This window comes from Ursus maritimus, unplaced genomic scaffold (assembly GCF_017311325.1).
Source record: "Ursus maritimus isolate PB19 unplaced genomic scaffold, ASM1731132v1 scaffold_2, whole genome shotgun sequence".
NCBI lineage: Eukaryota > Metazoa > Chordata > Mammalia > Carnivora > Ursidae > Ursus > Ursus maritimus.
In genome coordinates, this window is record NW_024424452.1 from 103284428 (window position 1) to 103304426 (window position 19999).

A 19999-nucleotide genomic window follows, 5' to 3' on the forward strand; every position below is an offset into this window, starting at 1 on the left:
AGGGAGTATCAGTCAGATCTCTGGTGTTCCACGTTTTCAGGTGATGGAGTCTTAGACTGCATGTGTAAATGGTGATGTGGGCCGGGGGGCTAGGGGGCTCTCGGTGCCTGAGAGGCTGGGTGGAGCCTGAGCTTGAGGCTGGCTTCCTCCCGCTAGGAGCAGCTTTCTGACCCACAGTCCACTGTCACAGCATGAGCCCTGGTCCCGCAGGGGCTGCAGAGAGCAAGGAGCTAGCTCTGTGTGTAAGCAGCTCCACCTGAGCAGGGCTGAATGGCACCATCCGCGCACGCAGGAACCTGTGCGTGCGGGTGAGTGCGTAGTTTGTCATTTGTGTCACATTCCTGTCTGCACAGGATCCCCGCTGCGCCTCTTTTCTCAGACCCCAGTGAACCCAGGTGCAACGGGGTTGTGAACATGAAGTCTTTATTCTGCTTGTTCTCAAAGCAGGGAAGAGCTGGTGCTGGAGGCAGGGCGAGCGTCCGGGAGGAGCTCCACACCCCATGCCCCTGCGTGAGGGCACAGGCAAGGGAGCGTCCCAGAGTGCTCTAGCTCCGGGCTAGGGCCCAAGGCAGCGCCCACCTGGGCAGTAGAGGGCCTCAGCGGGCCAGGGCAAAGCCAATGCGATTGTTATGCCGATCAAACTCCGTGTAGAACTTGCGGATGAAGCTGGCACCCAGGACCCAGACAGGCCCGGTGGGCGGTGGGACATCCAGACCATGGAGGGCCAGGGTGCACAGGTCCTCATTACCATAGGGATCCTGGCAGGAAGCAAGAGGGTTTCCCCCACTGCCTGGCACATAACCTTTCTCCTTCCCCCTTACCTGAACCCAGCAGCTGTCCTCAGCAACATCCCCCCTTCCCCCCCACCTCCTCCGGCCTCTCTTGCCCTTTCAAGTCACCATGCATCCTCCTGGACGCACGTACGGAGCTAGATACTGGGCAAAGCAGGCATCAGGCACGGTGCTACCTTCAAGAGCTTACGGTCTGGCAGAACTTCTGATCTTAGGCAAGTTATTTAGCTGCCCTAAGTCTGTTGTGTATAAAAGGGGGTAAGAGTATAGGAGCATAGCATTACTGGGGGCAGCTGCCGAGAAGACGGAGACAAGGGGCTGAGTGCAGTGACTGGCAAACTTGGCGACACATTGGAGTCACCTGGGGAGTTTTGAAAACCACTGATACTCAGGTGCCGCCCCCAGAGGTTCTGGTTTAATAGGTAGGGGATGTGGCTTGTTACTGGGATTTTTTAAAAAGATTTATTTACTTATTTGTGTGTAAGAGAGCGAGCGAGAACAGGCCAGGGGCAGAGGGAGAGGGAGAGAGAATCTCAAGCAGACCCCGTGATCAGTGTGGAGCCACACTCAGGGCTCAGCCTCACAACCCCGAGATCATGACCCTGAGATCACGACCCCAAGCTGGAACCACGAGTCGGACGCTTAACCCACTGCACCACCCAGGCGCCCCTTGTTACTGGATTTTTAAAGCTTCCAGGTGACTCTAACCTGTAGCTAAGTTTGAGAAGCCCTGATGTCGCACGAGGCCTGGTCCCTTTTAGGCAGCCTCTGAGCACCTGTCCTCCCTGTCGCTGAGGGGCAGCTTGCAGCCTCACCTGTAATATGTAGTCTGTACTGGTGAGCGTGTAGGCTCTTCCTCCAAGGTGGAAGGAGATGTCGGGGAGCGTAGGCACCTGGTTACAGTTCACGACATACTGAGGGGAAGGCAAAGGGGGTCCCGCTGAGTGTGGGAAGTCCCCCAGCAGACACAGCCCCGTGCCTGTGGCTGGGGCCCTCTGCTGGCGGGGGCTGGGCACAGGGCCTGCCCCCTCCCTGGGGCACCAAGCCACACATGGGAATCGGGAGAGGACAGGAGGGGAAGGCCCAGAATAGCCCCATTCGGGACCTACTGCTTCTGGGGTAATTCTGGGGCCTGGAGCAGGTGGTGCACCCCAGCCCGTGGTGTCCCCGCTCCCCCAGCTTCTTACTTCATTTGTGCTCAGCTCCTGGGCCCCCAGGGTGTCCATGAGCAGCCTCAGGGAGCTGGTGGGACCCGAGATGTACGATGCGCCGGTATCTACCACTACCATGCAGCCCTCCTCGCAGACCACGGTGGCCGACCTCACAGACACCCTGGGGGAGGCCAGTCGGAGCGTCAGACAGACAGCAGGCTGATGGGACACCACCAGGCTGCGTGGCTTCCCTGACTGAGCCCGGTGACAGGAGGTCATGCTGGTGGACCCAGGATGTGCTGGAGGAAGAAAGGTGCCATCCCCTCCCCCAGCACATACCGGGTGGCTTGGTGACCTGCCACCTCCTCTCAGTGGACCCCCTCCCCCTCTGCTCTTCATATCTCCACGTTCCCCAGCCTTGGACAGAGCGCTCAGAGAGCAACTGTTGGCTGTGCCTTAAGAAGTGAGTGCATTAGGAGAGAGGACACGATGGTAAAGCGGCACCTTCCCAACCCCACCCCCAGCAGCGGCAGCATTTTTGGAGAGCGGGGAGGGTCGAGGGTTCCTGACCCTTTCATTTTGATCTGCCAGGAGCCGGTCCGGCTGACGCTCACGTAGTGGAAATTTCCGTGGTAATACTGGGGGTCGCTGCCTCCCAAGACGAGCTCTCCTCCAAGCAAGTGGGAATCCCTAGAGGAAATATCAGTGCTCCTGAAGACCCACAACCTCGAGACCCAGCACCCCAGCAACAAGGGAAGTTGGGCAAGGGTACAGGGTGGGGCAGAGGAGGGCGGGAAGGGTGGCATGGCCAGGAGGCTGCAGGAACACCACCTCTCCACCTTTCTCGCCCCTCCCCAAGCCCAACCAGTGGAGGCTCCAGGATAGTTCGGGGCACTGATCAAGCATCCCCACCGAGAAGGAATTTGGCACAAGGGCAGCAAGAGGAAAGCAGGATGAGAGTTGGCCGCACCATCCCTTGGGTTTGGGGATCTGCAGGTTGAGAATGGTGGGTGGGGGGACTCTCGGGACCTGTGGGGTCGGGGTGGGTCAGGGGCAGGAGATGAACTGGAAGGAGGAGTGGACAGCTTCGGCATCCGGCAGGGCCTGGGCCTGCGGAGGCGAGTTGGGCTTGGTGGCATCTGTGAATCTGGCCCCGGTGTTCAGGAGGGTCAGGGCCGTGGGGGGGGGCTCGGCTCCTTACTTGGAATTTCTGCAGGAAAGAGACACAGCGGAAAGGGGGCCCATGTTTCAGCGGAGCCTCACCAGCCTCTTGTTGGGCGGGGTGGGAATTATGCCCTCTTTTTACCCTTTACGTGAAGTCATTTGCCCGAAGTCACACAGGGGGTGGGTGGGGTGAGTGGAGCCAGGCCCCTGGTGCCCCGTCCACAGCTGATCCCCTTGCCTCCCCCAGCTCAGGGCCTACTCTGCGGGGCTGGTTTCCCGTGTGTATGTGCGGGACGGGGCTCTCCGGCAAACGTGTGCCCAGGGGCTGGCACATGCTACGCGGGCACCTGTACCTGCCTTTGCACAGTTGCGCATATGTGCCAGCCCCAGCAACGTCTGCCCCACTCCCAACATGTCAAGATTCCTCTGAGATTCCCTCCTTCTTGTCCCAGGGTCAAGGAAGAGGCAGGCCCTCTTCTCAACAAGGCCCTTCTTCCTGCCTGCTGGATTCTCCTCGCTCCCATGGCCTTCAGGCTCCTGGGCCCTCAATGATCTCCTTTTTTCCCAGTTTCAATCTCTCGCTTTCCATTGGCTTCTTCCTCCACCTGCAAGCAGGCTCTGGCCTCCGCCAGCATTTCCAAACACCCACCCTTCCCTCTGTTTCTCCCTGCGTCTCCACCTGGACCCCCTTCCTGACATTTCCTTCCCTGTCGAATCTCTCAGGGCATTCTACACCTGCCCTCACTTCCTGACACCCACATCTACCTCTCAACTGTGGGCTAGCTGCCACGTTCTACTTTTTAAACAGCTCTGCCCGAGCCTGCCCCTGGCCACGGGGCCCATCGGTGGCCTTTGCTCAATGCCTTGCATTTTTTTTTCTCCCTTTTACCTGTGCGATCTCTCTGGGCCCTGACCCTCCCCTCCACTAGCCTTGTGTTCCTACCCTTATGATCCCTCACGTCCGGCTCTTACTGTCTTTCCAAACCCAGCACCTTGGGGTCGATTACAGCCTGCTGTACAGCCGACAAGCGTTCCCCAGGGCCGGCTGAACTGCACATACCCTCCGCCCAGAGTGGAGAGGCACCTATGTGTTTCAGCCCCACGCTCCCTGCTGCTGCTCATCGTGCCGTGATGTTTCTTGTTTTCCTTCCAGACTCTGTGAGGGCAGGGACTCTCTCTTGTACACCGTGTTCATGGCTACACCCCAGAACCTTCCATGGTGCTTGGCACATAAGCACCCAATATTTGTTGAATCAATGAAGGAGCAAATGAATGAATGAATGAATGAAGTCAGCTTTCTGTGTGAGTGGAGTCATGTGCCCCGTACAGTAATGCTTTCCTTTCCATCACCCTCACCCTGCATTTTCCTCCTGTTCTAGAGCACTGCTAATAGAACTTTCTACCATGATGGAAATGTCCTGTATCTCTACGACCCAGCATGTAGCCACGAGTCACTGTGGCTGCTGAGCACTTGAAATGGGGCTAGTGTGACTCAGGATTGAATTTTTTAATTTTAATTAGTTTACATTTAATTGTGGCTTCCATATTGGGTAGGGGAATTCTCCATACGGGTTGAATACCACCTAATCAGGAACACGTCACAATTCCAGTCCCAACTCTCTTCCTACTCTCCCAGCTCTCCTGCCTCCCTCCCTCCCCCTGCCGTGGCCCCTGGAGTCCCAGGCTCACCTGCTGTAGTACACAGAGAAGACATCCTCCTTTAGCACCCCCTGGGAGAGGATGTGGTCAAAGACGGGGGTGACCCCACCAACAGCTTGTGCAGGGAAGCCCATGCCCAGAACCCCATCAAACTTGGCCAGCATGAAGGGGATCAGGGGCAGCTCTGTGACCTCTCCAAACGTCTGTGTCACTGTGATTCCACCCACCTGTGGAAGGAAGGACCAGAGGAGACCAAGTCCACTGCCCCGTTTCTGCCCAGCGTCTAGTCTAGCGCCCATGTGCCCTCGGGTGGAGCGATTTGGGATGAGACTAGTTCATCAATCTCCCCCCCACACACATATCCTCTCCTCTAATACTCGTGCAGGCTGTGGGGGTCCAGAGAGAACCGGGGCTGCCCCGGGACTGGGAGGGGCAGAGGCTGAGAAGGCCATACTGCCAGGAAGTAACAGAAAATGTGCCACACCCCCTCCCCAGGGGCCCAGCTTCCACACGGACAGGACTGGGCCTCAGCTCCCCACCCTCACTGTTGGTAAGGATTTCTTCAGCCCAGCCAGTCTTTGTCCCCTTTTGTCACAGACAAGGGGAAGGTAAGGGCTCATACTGATTTGCTCTCACGTTCCACGTGTACCCCTTCTGTAACTCTGACAGCAGGAGATGGAGAAACCCCAGAATGGAGAGGGTCAGATGCAAACCAAATGAAAAAGAAAAACAAGCCCTGGCCCTAATCCTAAACTTTAACCTCGGCTGTGACCTTAAAACCTATGCCTGACCCTAATGTCACCAGTACCGCTGACCCTGACTCAGACTCTGATTTTAGTCTGGGGTCTGGTTAAGAACCCAGTCAGATCCGGGTGACCTCAGGTAGGTTAGCTGAGTGCAGGGCTCAGGACAGGCTCTCCCGTGAGCTCGATGTAAAAGGCTCCATAAATCACCCCGCGGGGAGTCAGGGACTCAGGCCTGCTATGTCCCAGGCTCTGCCACTTGGCCTCACTGGCCCCTGGCAGGTGGCAGGGCAGGGTTCCATCCCCTCCCAGGCTCCAAGGTGGGCTGAACCGTACCCTCCCCAAGTCTGGGCCCGCAGGTGGGGGCAAGAAGGGCAGGGGTCAGATGACCTGGGGCACTCCCACTTACAGTCACCACGTCCTGGCTCAGGAAGCCTTTGACCTTCCCAGTTCCGTAGTGGATGGTGAAGGCTGTCCCGTTCTCCATGTAGCTGGAAGATTCCGAGGAGTCGTAGAGGCTGTGAATCTCTGGCAGAGGGACATAGACTCAGGTCTGTCCAAGAGAGGCCTGGGCTGGGGGGCTCGGAGGCAGGTGCCTTGGGTGAATGGTCCCAGTGATTGAGGGCTTAGGTTCAGGGGTGGGGTGGCCCTGAGGTTGGAGGCTTGAAAATGTGCTTCATCAATCAAAGACTGTGTTTCCTGAGCCCCTGTCAGGTGCCCATATCTGTGAGAATTTTGTCTCAAATGAGGCATTTCAAAGTAATTTCTAATGCAGGGACGAGGAAAAGATTCTGGTCCCAGTAAGCACTCACTAAGAGGCTGTGGACTAAGGAAAGGGGTAGAAGACACTAAGTGCCTGGGTGGGTCTGAGAATTCAGTACCCTCCCGATCTCAGGAAAGGGGAGAAATGGCCTTGTGGGTGGGCTGGGGACTCCTCCTGCTTGCCATTTTAGTTGGTGGAGGTATCAGGAGAATGGGGGACATTTTTGTCTCTCCTCTCCAGGGCAGTGGGAGCAGGGGCAGAGAGGAGAGAGCTCTGATGGTGGCAGAGGGCGTGAGGCAGGACTGGCCAGGCGCGGAGGGGACCTGGAGAGAGGGACCCCAGGCCGTGCAGAGATGGGGGGGGCTCACCACAGGCCGTGTAGAGAGGGCTGCACTTGGTGGAGGGCACCCAGAGGTTGGCCGAGCCAGTGTCAAAGATGACTTTGAAGGTCTGGGGTGGGGTGCCAATGCCAATCTCGCCATAGTACTGGGTCTGTGGGGGTGAAAGGAAAGAGGTGGCTGGAGGGGCTCGGGAGCCTTGGGCCTTGGGGTTTTGCCTAATACCCCCCCGGCACGTGGGGTGAGATGAGGGAGATCACACAGCCTCTCTGGGTTTCCATGTTCTGGCAGGGCCCGGGGGAAGGCTGGCACCGACACTGGACTTCCCAGGAAGCGAGACAAGAGGGCAAAATAAAAATACTGAAAATGAAGCAGGAAGGTGCCCCACCTCCCGTGGGGCTCCTGATGCAATCAGCAGTCAAGCTGTGCAGAGTCCGGTCACAGGAACCTGCCCCTGAGGTCATGTACCCGTCCTGCCCACCGTGGACACCTGGGCTCGAGGCCCAGAGCCTGGATTCCCGCGTTCCCAACCTAGATCTGCCTCTGGGCTCCTTTCTGCCCTCTGTGCCTCAGCCTTCCCAGCTCTGAAATGGGAATTTTATAGGCTGCCTAGAGTGTCTCCGCAACTCCGTCAGAGACAGCGTGGAAAGAGCCCAGAAAGCCTTGGGCCTGAGAGAGAAAGGAGACGGAGGAGCAAGGCCCCAGCCGGGCACTCACATCCAGGTAGTTGGTGAGGACCACGGGGGAGGTGCTGTTGCCGAAGGAGAATCTCTTGGTGAACTGGTTCCACTCAGCACCAAGCCTGGCCACATCCACGCCTCGCTCCTTCAGGCTTTCCCGGATGGAGGGCATTTTCTTGAGGAAGATCCTGGCCCAGGGTGAAGGAGGAAAAAAACCCAGAAGAGCTCTGTACTCCGCCATAATAATGGTGGGGTCCTAGAAGCTTCTAGTACAACACTCCCTCACCCAACCTAGCCCAGACACCACAGAACCGCCCTTGTGCTCTAAGGGCTCTCAAAGAGAATTTGCAAGGCTCCTCACGTCAGCTGCGCTGGTATTAAATGATCCTCAGGGCACTTCCTTCTGCTGATTTTGACCCCTATCACTACAAAGCCATGTGCTCCTTTATTCTCTCGTTCCATAATTACATGCTGAACACTTACTCTGTGCCCGCCCTGCGCTGGGTACTAGAGATAGAAAGATAAAGATCATCGCTGCCTTCAGGGAGCTCCAGCCGGCAAGGAGCCGGAGGAGGAAGAGGAGGAAACCCAACAATGACATTCCCTCTAAGATGACGACGGGCGTGCTCCCCTCAAGGCAGGGCAGGGGGAGGCAGTGCCATGGCAGGCCTGTAGGTGGCAGCAGGCACCCACCGCAGCCTGCAGGGGCCGGGATGCCAGGCCGGGGTAGACAGCCGGCTAGGGCTGTGGGTTGGAGCAGGGGTGGAGTGGGGAGAGCACCCAGCATCTCCAGAGTGCCTGCACCCCCTCCCCTTGGAAAGATGTGCCTTCTTGAGCCTCAGTCCCAGTCCTGCTGCTTCTTTTCCCTGACACCTGCCTCTTGCCCTGGGGGTGGGGGTGAAGCACGCCGCGGAGCTGCCACCTGGTGAGGGCCAAACACTGCACACGCCCCCGCATAGCTCTCCTGAGGCCAGTTGCTGTCCTCACTCTATGATGAGGAAGCAGAGGCTCACAGGGATGAGGTGACTCAGAAAGGATGGAGCAGGGATTCAAAGCAGTGTGTCTGGTCCTGTTTCCCAGAGAACATCCCCAGGGCTCCCATGTGAAGGCCCTTTGCGGAAGCCTGAGGGGGGGTGTCCCTAGCTGTTGGCCAGGGGGTCCCAGGATTCCAGCCCAATTTATGGGGAACCTGTCTTCCTTTCTAACTGTACGTCTACTTATACTGTCCTTTCCTGCTCACACCCAGAGCTCCCGGACCCCCTCACGCCCACGGATCCCAATGCAGCTTTCCTGCCAGCCAGTGTCCTGTCGTAACAGACATGGCTTGTCATAGTCACGTCACCGTTTACTGCTCACCAAGTAGTTTCACAATTATGATCTTACTCTCAGCCATCCCACAGGGTGGGTGATTATTCCCATTTTACAGACGGGAAAATGGAGGGGCAGAGAAGGTCTGATCCCAAAGAGGGTGCATTTTCTACCTTTTACCCTGAACAGCCTCTGCTCTGGACCTTTACCTTTACTGTCCTCCTTTTAGAAAGTCCGTTCTCCCCACACCCCACCCTTGCTTGGGCTCCTGCTTCATTTTCCCCCGGGCGCTCACAGCCTGCACAGCGTCGTGCCCATGGAGGTGGTGCTGTCTGGTGGTGCGGACGCAGCAGTTGTGGGCACACGCTTAAATCCCTTATTACTGTAGGATTCGGATCAACTTACCTAACCTCTCTGGGCCTTTTGAGCCCCCATTAACTCCCCTATGAAATCAGTGAGCAGATCAAGGAAGCTGCCCGCTGCTCAGCACGTGGAGAATGTGCGTGCCGGAGGCTAGGCGAGCACCTAGAGATGGGGTCCTGTGTTCAGGTCTCCCAGAGTGCCTTGCGGGACGCCGCGCACAGAGCAGGCGGCAACATTTTGTTTCAAAAGCCTCTTTCTCTATTCCTGGTCCAACCCCTTCTTCTTCTCTTTTTAAAGAGAACAAGCGAGAACATTTTTACCTTGCTCTGCCTCTACCCTGGGGGTGGGGGCTGCGTCCAGGCGCACTCTCACCCCACACCCCTACCCTAGCAGTTACCCTCTGGGAGCCTCAGAGCAAGGGAAGAAGCTCTGGAAATAAAAGGTCCCATGTGTGTTGAGTCTCAGCCTCTCTCACGTGACCCCCCTGAGCGTCGGTGTCCTCACCTGTAAAATGGGACTGCTGGGTTGTCGGGAAGGGGATTTGAGATACGCAGAAAGATCCTGTGAAATCCTAGGCATTTTACAGGCTGTTGAGACCTATCCTCTTAGGGGCGCCTGGCTGGCTCAGTCAGTAGAACACGTGACTCTTGATCTCAGAGTTGTGATTTCGAGCCCCACTGGGGTGTAGGGATTCCTTAACAGTGAGATCTTAACAAACCCACAAAAAGCCCCACCTGCCTTTTTACCTTGCGGTCTTCTGGTTCTACCTGCCCTCCCCACACGAAACCCTTTCTCCCCGAGGTCCTCATCATCTTGCTTCTCCCCCCTCTGCGGCCTTAATGAACCTAGTGAACCATATGAGCCCAGTTCCCATAGGGCCTGGCCCTGGTTGTGGGTCTGAGGTCCTCCTCCTCCCTCCTCTGGGCCGCCTTAAGCTTTCTTCTAATGCAGGCGACAATCCAGCCTGTAGGGCTGACACCAGCTGGTTTTTCCCGCATGTTGGCATCACGCTGAGGGCTTTGCCTACGTTATCTCATTAAATCTTCAAAGCAGATCAGCAAAGTAGGTGCTGTTATTATCTGTTTTTTAAAAATGGTAAACCGAGCCCTCGAGAGGTTAAGTAACGTGCCCACGCTTTCAGAGCTAGTCAGGTCCGCTGCTGGAGCAGAATTTAACACCAAGACAGTGCAATGCTAGGAGGCTTGTATTCAACCCCTATATTGTTCTTCCTTGGTAGGCTTACCCCTACCACCCCCTTCTTAATAATTAGGCTGTGAGCTCCTTGAGAACAAGGGTAGGTCTTAATCATCCCCAAAGTGCCTCGCCTGGTGATCGGTGCAGGGAGCAAAAGCTTTGGGCAGAGATCAAACGACATGGCTTTTCGGCCTGAGGAGTGTGCCACTATTGGCCATGTGACTCTGGGGAGTCACCTCCCTGAATGGGATCGCACCTCCCTCCCAGTTGGTCGTGAGGACTGGATCACACCCCTTATCTGGAAGCCAGGGGTGTCAGGAACCCCTGTGCCCCCCTCCCACCCTCTCAGCCTGAGTTACCGTCGGAAGGCGCCAGGGTCTGCAGGGAGACCAAGGGTGCAGACGCCCCAGAGCGCCAGCAGGAGTCCCCAGCGAGGTGTTCTGCTCAGTCGGTCCATGCTCCGCCTGGGTGCTCGCCTCTCCCCAGGATCCCCTGAAGCCTTGTGGCTCCCAGAGCCCTTTGCCTTTTATGCGCTCCACCCTTGTGATGGTTGTGATTCTGCTGTGCCCTGATTTACGATCCTGGGGCACACGGAGGGCAGCCAGGAATAACCCCCCCACACAGGGGACAGGGCTAGGTGGGTGAAGGGTGACCAGGTTCCGACGCAGAGCCTTGGAGCCAGGGGAGCAGGGCTGTGGGAAAGCAATGCTGTGTGCCCCGTGACGCCAGCAGCCCCATCTCGGCCTGGCCCTGCGACCCCTGACCCCCGACCCTCAACCAGGCAGAGGCTGATGAGAACCGGCAGCGTTCAGGAACACGGTCAGGGCTGAGACAGGAGCAAAACCGAGGTTTCCCACCTCCCGGCCAGACTCCACACTCCATACCTTTCAAGCTCCATCCTCTGCATTAACCTGGCTGTATCCCTGTATCCCTGACTGGCCTCTCCCACACCGTGTCTCAGTTCCCTTCTGGAACCTGGGTGACTCTTCCTGGCTTGTTCGCAACACAGCCAGACCCAGGGCCTCAGGGCCTGTCAGCAGCAGCCGCCCAGGGGAAGTATACCACAGCCCTTATGTGGCCCCCTAGAAGCAGGGAGCTGGGGGAAGGGGTGTCTGTCCACTGGCAGTTGACCCAGTGTTGGTGGGAGGGAAGGGCAGCCCTCAAGGGCTTGGGGCAGCTGCTGCAGAAGAGTGAGGTGGGGCGGCTGGTCTCCCAACTCCTCCTTCCCTTCCAGCTTGGCCCCGAGTCCCTTCTGGGCCCTGTCTCTGCTGCCGTCCCTTTTCCTTGCAGTTTGCAGTCTGGGGCAGCGCTCCATACACACACACCTGGCCCCTAAATCCCAGGATCCGGGCTCCGATGTCCTCTCCTGGCTGCTCCCTGCTCATTCTTCCACGTGCATTTCAAATAGCCCCACCTGCTCCATGCAGCAGGCCCTGATTCAGCCTGGAACTGACTGCCTTCGGCTGTGGGCTTCCACTGAGCAAAGCAAGCCCTTCCAGAAGAGTGCGGACCTCAGCTGCCCCCTCTCAGAGTTACCTCTGTAGACATGTGTCAGCTTCTTACCGAAGCGGTGCTTAGCACTTATCAAACGAGTGAACTGGGGAGCTGGCTCTCGGCTAGATGTCTGGGACCTGGGTTCTGGCTTCGACTCTACCACGAACTTGCTATGTGATGTTGGACCCCTTCCTTCCCCTCTCTGGGCCTCAGTCCTTAAATCTGTAGCACAGAGCAGGTGCTGGATGGCCCCTAGGGTGCCAGACCCTCTAGTGTTCTGTCCTTTGCCTCCAGGGTGCTGCTCTCTGCACCAGCTGGGAGAGGTAAAGACTTAGAGGAGACGGGGTGCCTGCGTGGCTCAGTCAGTAGAGTGTCTGACTCTAGATTTCAGGGTGGTGAGTTCAAGCCCCACTTTGTCGTGGAGCCTACTTGAAAGAAAAAAAAGACTTAGAGGAGCTGATCTCAGTTACTAATGTGTTGGCTAATGAGTATGTTTGGTCCCCTGAGATTTTGGTCCCATCACCGAACGATGGGAGGATCTGATGTTTCCTGGTGTAGACACTTATTGGGGAATTTTCAGGCACTGGGGTTGGCAGGGAGGGAGGTAGCTGAGGGCAGGGGAAAGCTTTTTAAAGCCCCTCAGAGTTGGGGATCTGTCTTGTCAGATTGAAAGAATGTTTATTAAGCATTCCTGTAGGCTTTGGTGCTCTTCACTCGTTAGACAATATTCAGCAAGCATTTATTATTTGTCAGACGCTGGGATCACAAAGGTGACAAAAGTAAATGCCATTTCTGCTCTTGTGGATCCCACGGTCTGTAGGAGAGAGAAATTATCATCACAACATAAATGTAAAATAATGACGATGACCAGCACAGTCAGGGGGCTCCAGGAAGGCATCTCCAAAGAAATGACACTTGGGTTTTGATCTGAAGGCTATGTAGGCAGGGCAATGAATAGCTGAAGAGGGAGAGAAATAGAGTCCCAATGGGAGTAGCATGTGCAAAGGCCCTGTGGAAAGAGGAAGCACAATGAGAATGAGGCACAAAAGAAAGCCAGTGTGGCTAGACAGAGAGCAGAGGAAGTGGGGCGAATGATGAGATGGGGAGGCAGAGGGTGGGAAGACCGAACACTTGCCGAATGTTTATTACGTGCCAGATGCCATTCTAAATGCCTAAGGCGTTCAACTCTTGTTAACAACCGCATGAGGGGGTCTCCTTATTATTCCATTTTATAGATGAGGAAACAGATAGAGGAGGATTCAGAAAGGAACTTGCCTGGGATCACACTGACAATAACGGACGCGGTCAGCCTGTAAGCTCAGGCTGTATGTCCCAGAACTCATCCCAGAGCGGACTTGAGTGTCAAACCACGAAAGTTCTTGCGCCCCGTGCTGTGTTCACCTGAAGAGCACAAGGGGTAAACAGGTGAAGAAGGGAATGATGATGTAACCAGATGTGTTTTGCAAAGACATGGAGGCTACAGTGTGGCTTAGCAGGACTTTAGAATGGTCCAGAATCATGTGGCATATGCCAATTAGACAGCCATAGCCACAAACTAGGTTGGACCAGGGGAGGTGGGCATGGTGGAGGTAGAAAAGATTGGATGGCTTTGAGAAAGATTCAGGAAATAAAATTGGGTGATGGTTGGGATATTGGGAGTGAAGGAGAGGGAGGCTTCTGGATGCCCAGTGATACTGAGGGTGCAGTGGAAGAGAATCGGGATTCCAGANGGGAAAGAGGTCTGGGGAGACCATGAGTTTGAGGACTGTTGAATGTGGGGTTCCTTTGAAATATCCCAGGTGAAGGGGGGGTGGGGAGAAAAAACATGTCCCAGGTATGACACGAAAAGGCAGGTGCACACACGGACCTGTGTGAAAGCTTTATGCGTTATTTGCAGTTGGTCATTAATGTCACAGATGTGAATAATTTTAGCCAGGGGAGAAGGCAAAGAGATGGGAAGCCCCAGACTCCAGCTTTCACAGGTCAGCGGTGGAGGAAGAGACCACAGAGAGGAGAACGGAGAGGCAGGAGGAAACCAGTAGGTGTCCCTGGAGCAAAGGAGGAGCAATGACGGGTGCCGCTCCAAGGTCAGGCAGGACAGGGGTTAAAATGTAGACAGGTGGCCATGGGGGCTCTTAGTGGGAGCTGTTTTGGTGATGCAGAGGGATGGGAATCCAGACAGGGACGGTGGAAGAGTGACGGGAAGTAGGGGAAGTAGGGAGATGAAGGTGGTACAGAACAGGCAGTTATTTTGAGAAGCTGGGGATAATGAAGAGGAAGAAGTGGTGGCTGGAGGGGAGTGAGGACCAAGTGCAGTGTTTTCTCTCTCCTTTCCCAGCCCTGCCCCTCTCCCTCCTTCCTTTCTAATGGTGGGAGGGAGTTGAATATATTTAAAGGCCTAGAAAGGACTCAGTAGTGAGGAGAGGGAATCACCACCGTAGGACTCCTGAGCAGGTGGGAGTGAGGAAGGTGAGCAGGCAGGGCACGTGCCTGCAGCCACTTACCTGCCACTTACCTGCCGGGTCCCGGAAGCTGAGGGCCTTCCTGTGTGCTGATTGTTACCTTCTCAGACAAGCAAGGAGCAAGGACCTCTGCTGAGACTTGGGGATGGATGGGGTTTGGAGGCGTGAGGGACACGGAGGAGGCTTGAGATAGTTACGGAAAGTGAGAAGGAGCTGACCAGGGAAACTAGGAGGGTTTCTGGGAGGAAGGAAGACCTTTAATGGCTGGAGATCACACCTTCGTAGGAAGCCAGCCTGCCCTGCTCTCTGCCTTCCGGCTGCCCCCGCAGTGCTTGGCTGCCCGGGTACGGACACCAGGACAGTGTGTGGCTGGCTTCATCCAGGGCTGGGGTGGTGCCCTGTTGGTGATCAGAGAGGAGGGACAAAGGGTTTTAGAGTCCTGGCAAAAATGTATTGAATGATAGACTGTGGCCTAGAAGGGGGGTGTGGGAAAGAAGGACAGCATAGGACAGATGGACAAATGGGAAGGAAGCCGAGGACCATGGGTGAAGAAAGGGCAGGGGGGTGGGAACAGTTGAAGCCTAAAGCCAGCAGATGACAAAGAGCTGGTCAAGAGTGGGATGTTCGAGAGAGTCTTTTTCAAGGTACGGAAGTGACAAATGATGGCAAAGCCAGAGCAGGATGTGGGGGTGAGGTCCTTGGCAGGAGGGCACTTAAGGAGGGGAGAGGCCAGGGTGCTGGCCGGGTCACCATCTGCGTGGATGGTGATGTCATCCAGAAGGATCGCAGAGGGCATAGGGTAGAGGAAGGCTGTTAAGTCAGAAGCCAAAGTCTTTGATAAACGAGGGGGTGGGACCTGCACATCCGGAAATGACAGCAGTGAGTGAGTGGGGGAGGGGAAGGCCCAACGCAAAAAGCAAGGGCCTGGAGGGAGAAGGGTCTCCTCCCAATGTCCACGTCAGCCCTGGGTGGCGAGTGGACCAGTAGTCCTCTGACACAGTAGGAAACCAAGATCTAGGAGGTATGTAATGCGTCCTAAATTTATAGCTGGTGCGTGGCCCCACATCTCCCCTGTGCCAGCCATTACGTGTGTTACATGGGGGGCCAGCTGTCAAGGGGTCAACCCCCAATGGGGCTGTCCTGCCCCAGAATCTCACTTCTCCCCACCTTGAGGGGCTCTGCTGATGGAAAATCAGGTGGGAATCTCAGGAGGGGGACTGAAGAGTGAGATGGTCTCCTTTCCCGCCCGAGACCCTGACAAGCTTGTGACCTGTCCCGGCCAGTGCAGGTGACTGACCACTCCCTCCCTCTACCCCTCCCCAAGCCCCAGAGCAGAAGGAGCAGGAGGTTGGGCAGGGGAGAGCAAGTGGGGAGATGGAGTCAGCCTGGAGGACCCGAGTCCTCTTTATGGAGGACCTACCCTGTGCGCTGAAGTGTTTTCTATTCTCTGGGCAGCCCGAGGAAGGGCGTGTCTTGTACCCACCGTTCAGATGAGGAAGCTGGGGCTTCAGGGAGCTCAGGGAGGGATGAGCTGAGCACTGGGCTGTGACTCCGGGCCCCTCTGTGTGGCTGTGGGTATCTGACATGCCTGGCAGAGCCAGGGGATTCAAAAGAGGGGGTGCTGAGCTGGGGCCACGAGATAGGGAGCGCGGTCACCCCACAGTGCTTTCTGTAGGGGGGGAGCCCTTGAAGCCCAGCACCCAGCTGCAGCTTAGACACCTGGTGGTGGTGGCGCGGGGCAGCAGGGTCCTCAAGTATAGTCTAGGTTGACAGGACTCTTCTGTGGCAAAGGCAGGGCTGGGGGTTCCAGCCTACAGGCCTGGGTGCCCTGTGGCCCTGGGCACTGTCCAAACACCGCTAGCAGTGGGACACAGGTGTGAATGAGGAGTGTGGATAACCCACATGAGAGCAGCTGTGAGATTGAGGAGAGGCCCCCCCAGGAGGCGGGGGGACAGGCCAGGCGAGGAATCAGCTCCCAGAAGGGCGGCAGGGCCCAGAAGTAACTGTCTCTAGTTTTCCCCAGTCACTGCAGCTCAGAGGCTGGGACAGAGGCAGCTGCTCCTTGCCCTTCCCCCAGCTCCCCTCAGTCCCCCTTCTGAACTCCTAGGCTGGGGAGCCTGAGACCAGAGACCAGGTGCCACATCCAAGCAGAACAGTTCGAGGTCTGGAGTGGGAATGAGCAGGATCCTAAGGTTTCCTGAGGGCTCGCCACGTGCAGAGGCTGAGCCAGGAGAGACACCCCGGGGCATCATAAGGCCCTTGAAGGGTCTTCCCAGGGAAACAGAGCCAGACCGGTTGGTGCAGCCCCCCAGTGCAGAACTGAGGCCCTGGGGGAGGACTGGTGGGGAGGAAGAGCCCGGGTTTAGTTGGCTTCCAAGAAGAACCGTCTAGCAGTCGGCACAGCCCAACAAGAGCGAGTGCCTTGCCAGGAGGTGCTCTCTGACCCTGTGATGGTCAGCTCTGGGATCTAGGACTCTGTGTGTCCCTACTCCCTGCCCAGTGGCCCGACCTGTGACTCTACCATTTCCATTGTCTTGGGGAGAATCCAGAGGGAGGTGGCGTTACCATAGGAGTCTCTCCTCTCTGCCCGGGGGCTGTGCAGGGCTGTGGGCTGTGGGCTGTGGGCTGTGGGCTGTGGGCTGGGAAGGAGAGTGGACGGGACCCTTATCGGGCTATCTCCCAAGCCCCCGTCAGCCCAGGGTCCACTTTTTCTCGCAGAGGCTCCCAGGATCCCACCTCTACATCCCAGGCTGCGTCCCCTCGAGGTCGGGAGTCGTGGAGCTGGTGGAGGCTGAGGGAAGGGTTGTGTGGCACCTGCCCTTTCCCAGTGGGGCAGAGCCTGGACGTGAGAACCAGTCAGGGGAAGCATAAATCCAGCCCAAGCCCGGCCCTCTGGTCAGATCCCACGGCCGGGTGTGCGCAGTGGGGTCGGGGCTTCCGGAGGCCAGGTCTCTCTCAGGAGACAAGGGGTGCCCAGGGTTTCTCTAAAAATGGCCCCAAATCCCATTTTCCTCCATGATACTGATCCCAAGGAGATTCGGGTGTTGTGACCAAGGCTGGGAGTGCCGAGCGGAGTTTGAGGATGGAGGGAGAGAAGGCTGGCCACTTCAAGAGCCAGATTTATGCTGCTTGGAGCCGGGCATGGACTTATTCCTGGCCATCGTTAGTTTAGTGAGAAACTCTTGCCATGACCACTGCCCTGGGCAAGGGGGTAAGGAGGTGGAAATTGACCTTGCTGAGCCTTCAAGTTGGGGAGATAACCGTCTTCAGGCTGGTCCTGCCTCTGTCCATAAAAAGCGAACAGGGAAGCTGGAAAAAGGATTAAAAAAAAAAAAACGACATGCCTTTCTTCCACCGGACCTCCTGCCCACATCACGCTGAACTCCCCTTCCCCGGAGGGCCCCAGCTGGCTGCTCAGAGGAATTTTTCAATCAGATGGGGGTACTGAGCTCAGCAGCGAGGAGCAGCTGGGGCCTTGAGAGGGAAAGAAAGACCCAGAATGGAGTTTAATAACCCCGGCTGCCTGTGTGGGTGGGTCCTCCAGGAGTAATTACTTGGAGAGCTCTGGGGAAGGCACCGGGGCTGGGACCAGAGCCTCAGAGCTGCGGGGCAGGGGTGGAGAGAACCAAGTGTCTTTATTGGCTTGTTCTGGGGACCTTGGGAGGAACAGGAATTCAGCCACGGGTTGGGGTGATCCCAACCTGAGGCCTGCCCGGGTGATGACCCAGGAAAATGGAGGGCCGATCGCACAGGTCTGGGTAGCTGCGGGGGCCTGAGGGGGAAGAGAGGACTGGCAAGGGTTGGTGGGAGATCCTGGTCAGACAGTGTCCTGAGACGAGATGCACCCAGTGTCGTGGGACCAGACCCCAAACCCTGAGGCATGAAAGCGAGAAACGTGATGAACTGCTTTCCCCCAAATGGCCGCCGAGGTCTGTTTCATCATCCGGAAAAGCTTAAACTGGAAGATCCCTTTGCCAGCGAAGCAGCTCCGTGGAGGAAGAGAGAGAGAGAGAGAGAGAGAGAGAGAGAGAACGGTGGGGACGGCGGTGGGGACGCAGGCCGCAAGTCTGATGGACGGTGCTTAGGGGTTTGTGTGCTCATGCGTCCCCAGCGGGACGATGGCGGGGTGGGGCAGGCTGCTGGGGAAAGTGTACCCCAAGAACACATTTCCTAGAAGAAGGACCTCTTCTTTCTCCCTCCTTCCCTCCCTCCCTCCCTCCCTCCCTCCCTCCCTCCTGCTTTTCCTTTCTTCCATCTATAACTTCTTTAAGTAAGCTCTACACCCAATGTGGGACTTGAACTCACAACCTCCAGACCAAGAGTCACATGCTCTACCGACTGAGCCAGCCATCTTACTTTTCATCGGAAAAATACTCTAGTTTAAAAAAAACAACAATAGAACTAAAAGGCCGATAATGAAACCTAGCCGTCACCAGCCCTGCCCCAGCCCCCAGCCCCCCCCAACCCCCCCCCCCCGGTCCTGTTGCACAGAGGCAACATCTTTTTTTTAAGACTTTATCTATTTATTTGAGAAAGAGAGAGCACCAGTGGGGGCAGAGGGTGGGGAGAGGCAGAGGGAGAAGCAGAGCCCCAACTCGGGGCTCGATCCCAGGACCCCCGAGATCATGACCTGAGCCAAAGGCAGACATTTAACTGTCTGAGCCCCCCAGGCGTCCCGAGGCAACACCTTTGGACCCTCTGGGCTATTCGCTATTGTCGTTTGTACTTCCCAAGATTATGCTTATCCTTCCGTTTCTTAATTCTTCAACCTCATACATTATTTATTGATCTCCTTTCGTGGCAGATGAAGATTTCTCTCTCTCATCCTCCACCCCTCCAATTTTGGCAAAATCAGAAGTCAGTATTTATACTATTATAATTCAATTATTGTTCACAGTGTATAATGTAATTCCTTCCATATATAATTTTTTGCTATTCAGTAAGTTCCTCACTGAAAACCCCTTGGTCTTCTTCCCACTCCTTGTTTTCCTATGAGCTGTGAATTCTGCCCAGATCCTCCAAACCCCCTCTCTGCCTGGCCCCATGTTTGCAGACTGTCAGTAGGATTTTCTCCTGGAAGCCTCCTGTTCCCAGGTTGGCTGCACACTTTTTTTTTTTTTTTAGAGAGGGAGAGCTGGGGGGGGGGAGGGCAGAGGGGGAGAGAGAATCTCAAGCAGGCTCTGCACTGAGCCTAGAGCCCCACGCGGGGCTTCATGTCAGGATTTTCAGATCAGGACCCTTAACACCTGAGCTACCGGGGCGCCCCCAGGCTGCACACTGTGGCCTGGGGCCCTCTTGCGGCTCCCCACTGCGTCCACGCTCTGGGGGCTCCCCGTCCTCAGGCTGCACTGCTGTTGAAACCCTGAATGTGCTCTCAGAACTTGCCAGACAAGGCGCGCCTGACAAATCAGGGCTTCCAGGCCTGGCGTGTCGACAAACGCTTCCGCTCCGCGCTCACTCTTGATAGCTTGGGTGTGAATAGAATTCTCGGTTGAAATTTATTTTCCCTCTGAAATTGGAAGCTGTGGTTCAGATGTTCACAAGTCTGGTGCCACTCTTGAGTCTCGTGGCTCCTGTGGTTTTATCTCTGGAGGCGTTGGCCACCTTTCCCTTGTCCCTGGTGTGGGTCTTTTCCATTCATGTGCTGAGTACTCAGTGAAGACTCTCAATCTGGAAATTCGTGTCCTTCCTTTCTGGAACCCTGTCTCGCATTTGGTTCCCTGATCATGTCTTCCCTCCTGTGTTCTCTCTTCTCTCTTCTGGAACTCGTATTAGTAGCACAGTGCAAGCTCTGTTTGTTTTCTAAGTATCGTGTATTTTATCTCCTGAGTTCTTTTTTTAAAAGATTTTATTTTTAAGTCATCTCTACACCCAACACGGGGCTTGAAT

The 19999-nt window shown here is 56.2% G+C and overlaps 1 protein-coding gene across 1 annotated transcript; it reads right to left on the reverse strand.

Annotated features, from left to right (window-relative positions):
- Positions 1 to 427: 427 nt before the first annotated feature.
- Positions 428 to 10611, reverse strand: REN (renin). Its single transcript, XM_008685160.1, has 9 exons — positions 10514 to 10611; positions 7327 to 7477; positions 6640 to 6763; positions 5918 to 6036; positions 4796 to 4992; positions 2513 to 2632; positions 1979 to 2123; positions 1607 to 1705; positions 428 to 758 (listed from the first exon to the last, which is right to left on the reverse strand). Exons 1-9 carry the CDS (start codon positions 10609 to 10611, stop codon positions 597 to 599), a joined length of 1215 nt encoding a protein of 404 aa, XP_008683382.1. The 3' UTR covers positions 428 to 596.
- Positions 10612 to 19999: the final 9388 nt, after the last annotated feature.

Excerpts from the sequence above, each read along its gene's own strand:
- REN (XM_008685160.1), bottom strand. The coding sequence starts at position 10,611 with ATGGACCGACTGAGCAGAACACCTCGCTGGGGACTCCTGCTGGCGCTC. Across the intron at positions 4,993-5,917 it reads TGAGCCAGGACGTGGTGACT|GTGGGTGGAATCACAGTGAC; the intron begins GTAAGTGGGAGT and ends TTCCTTCCACAG. Across the intron at positions 1,706-1,978 it reads AGGAGCTGAGCACAAATGAA|TATGTCGTGAACTGTAACCA; the intron begins GTAAGAAGCTGG and ends CCTTCCCCTCAG.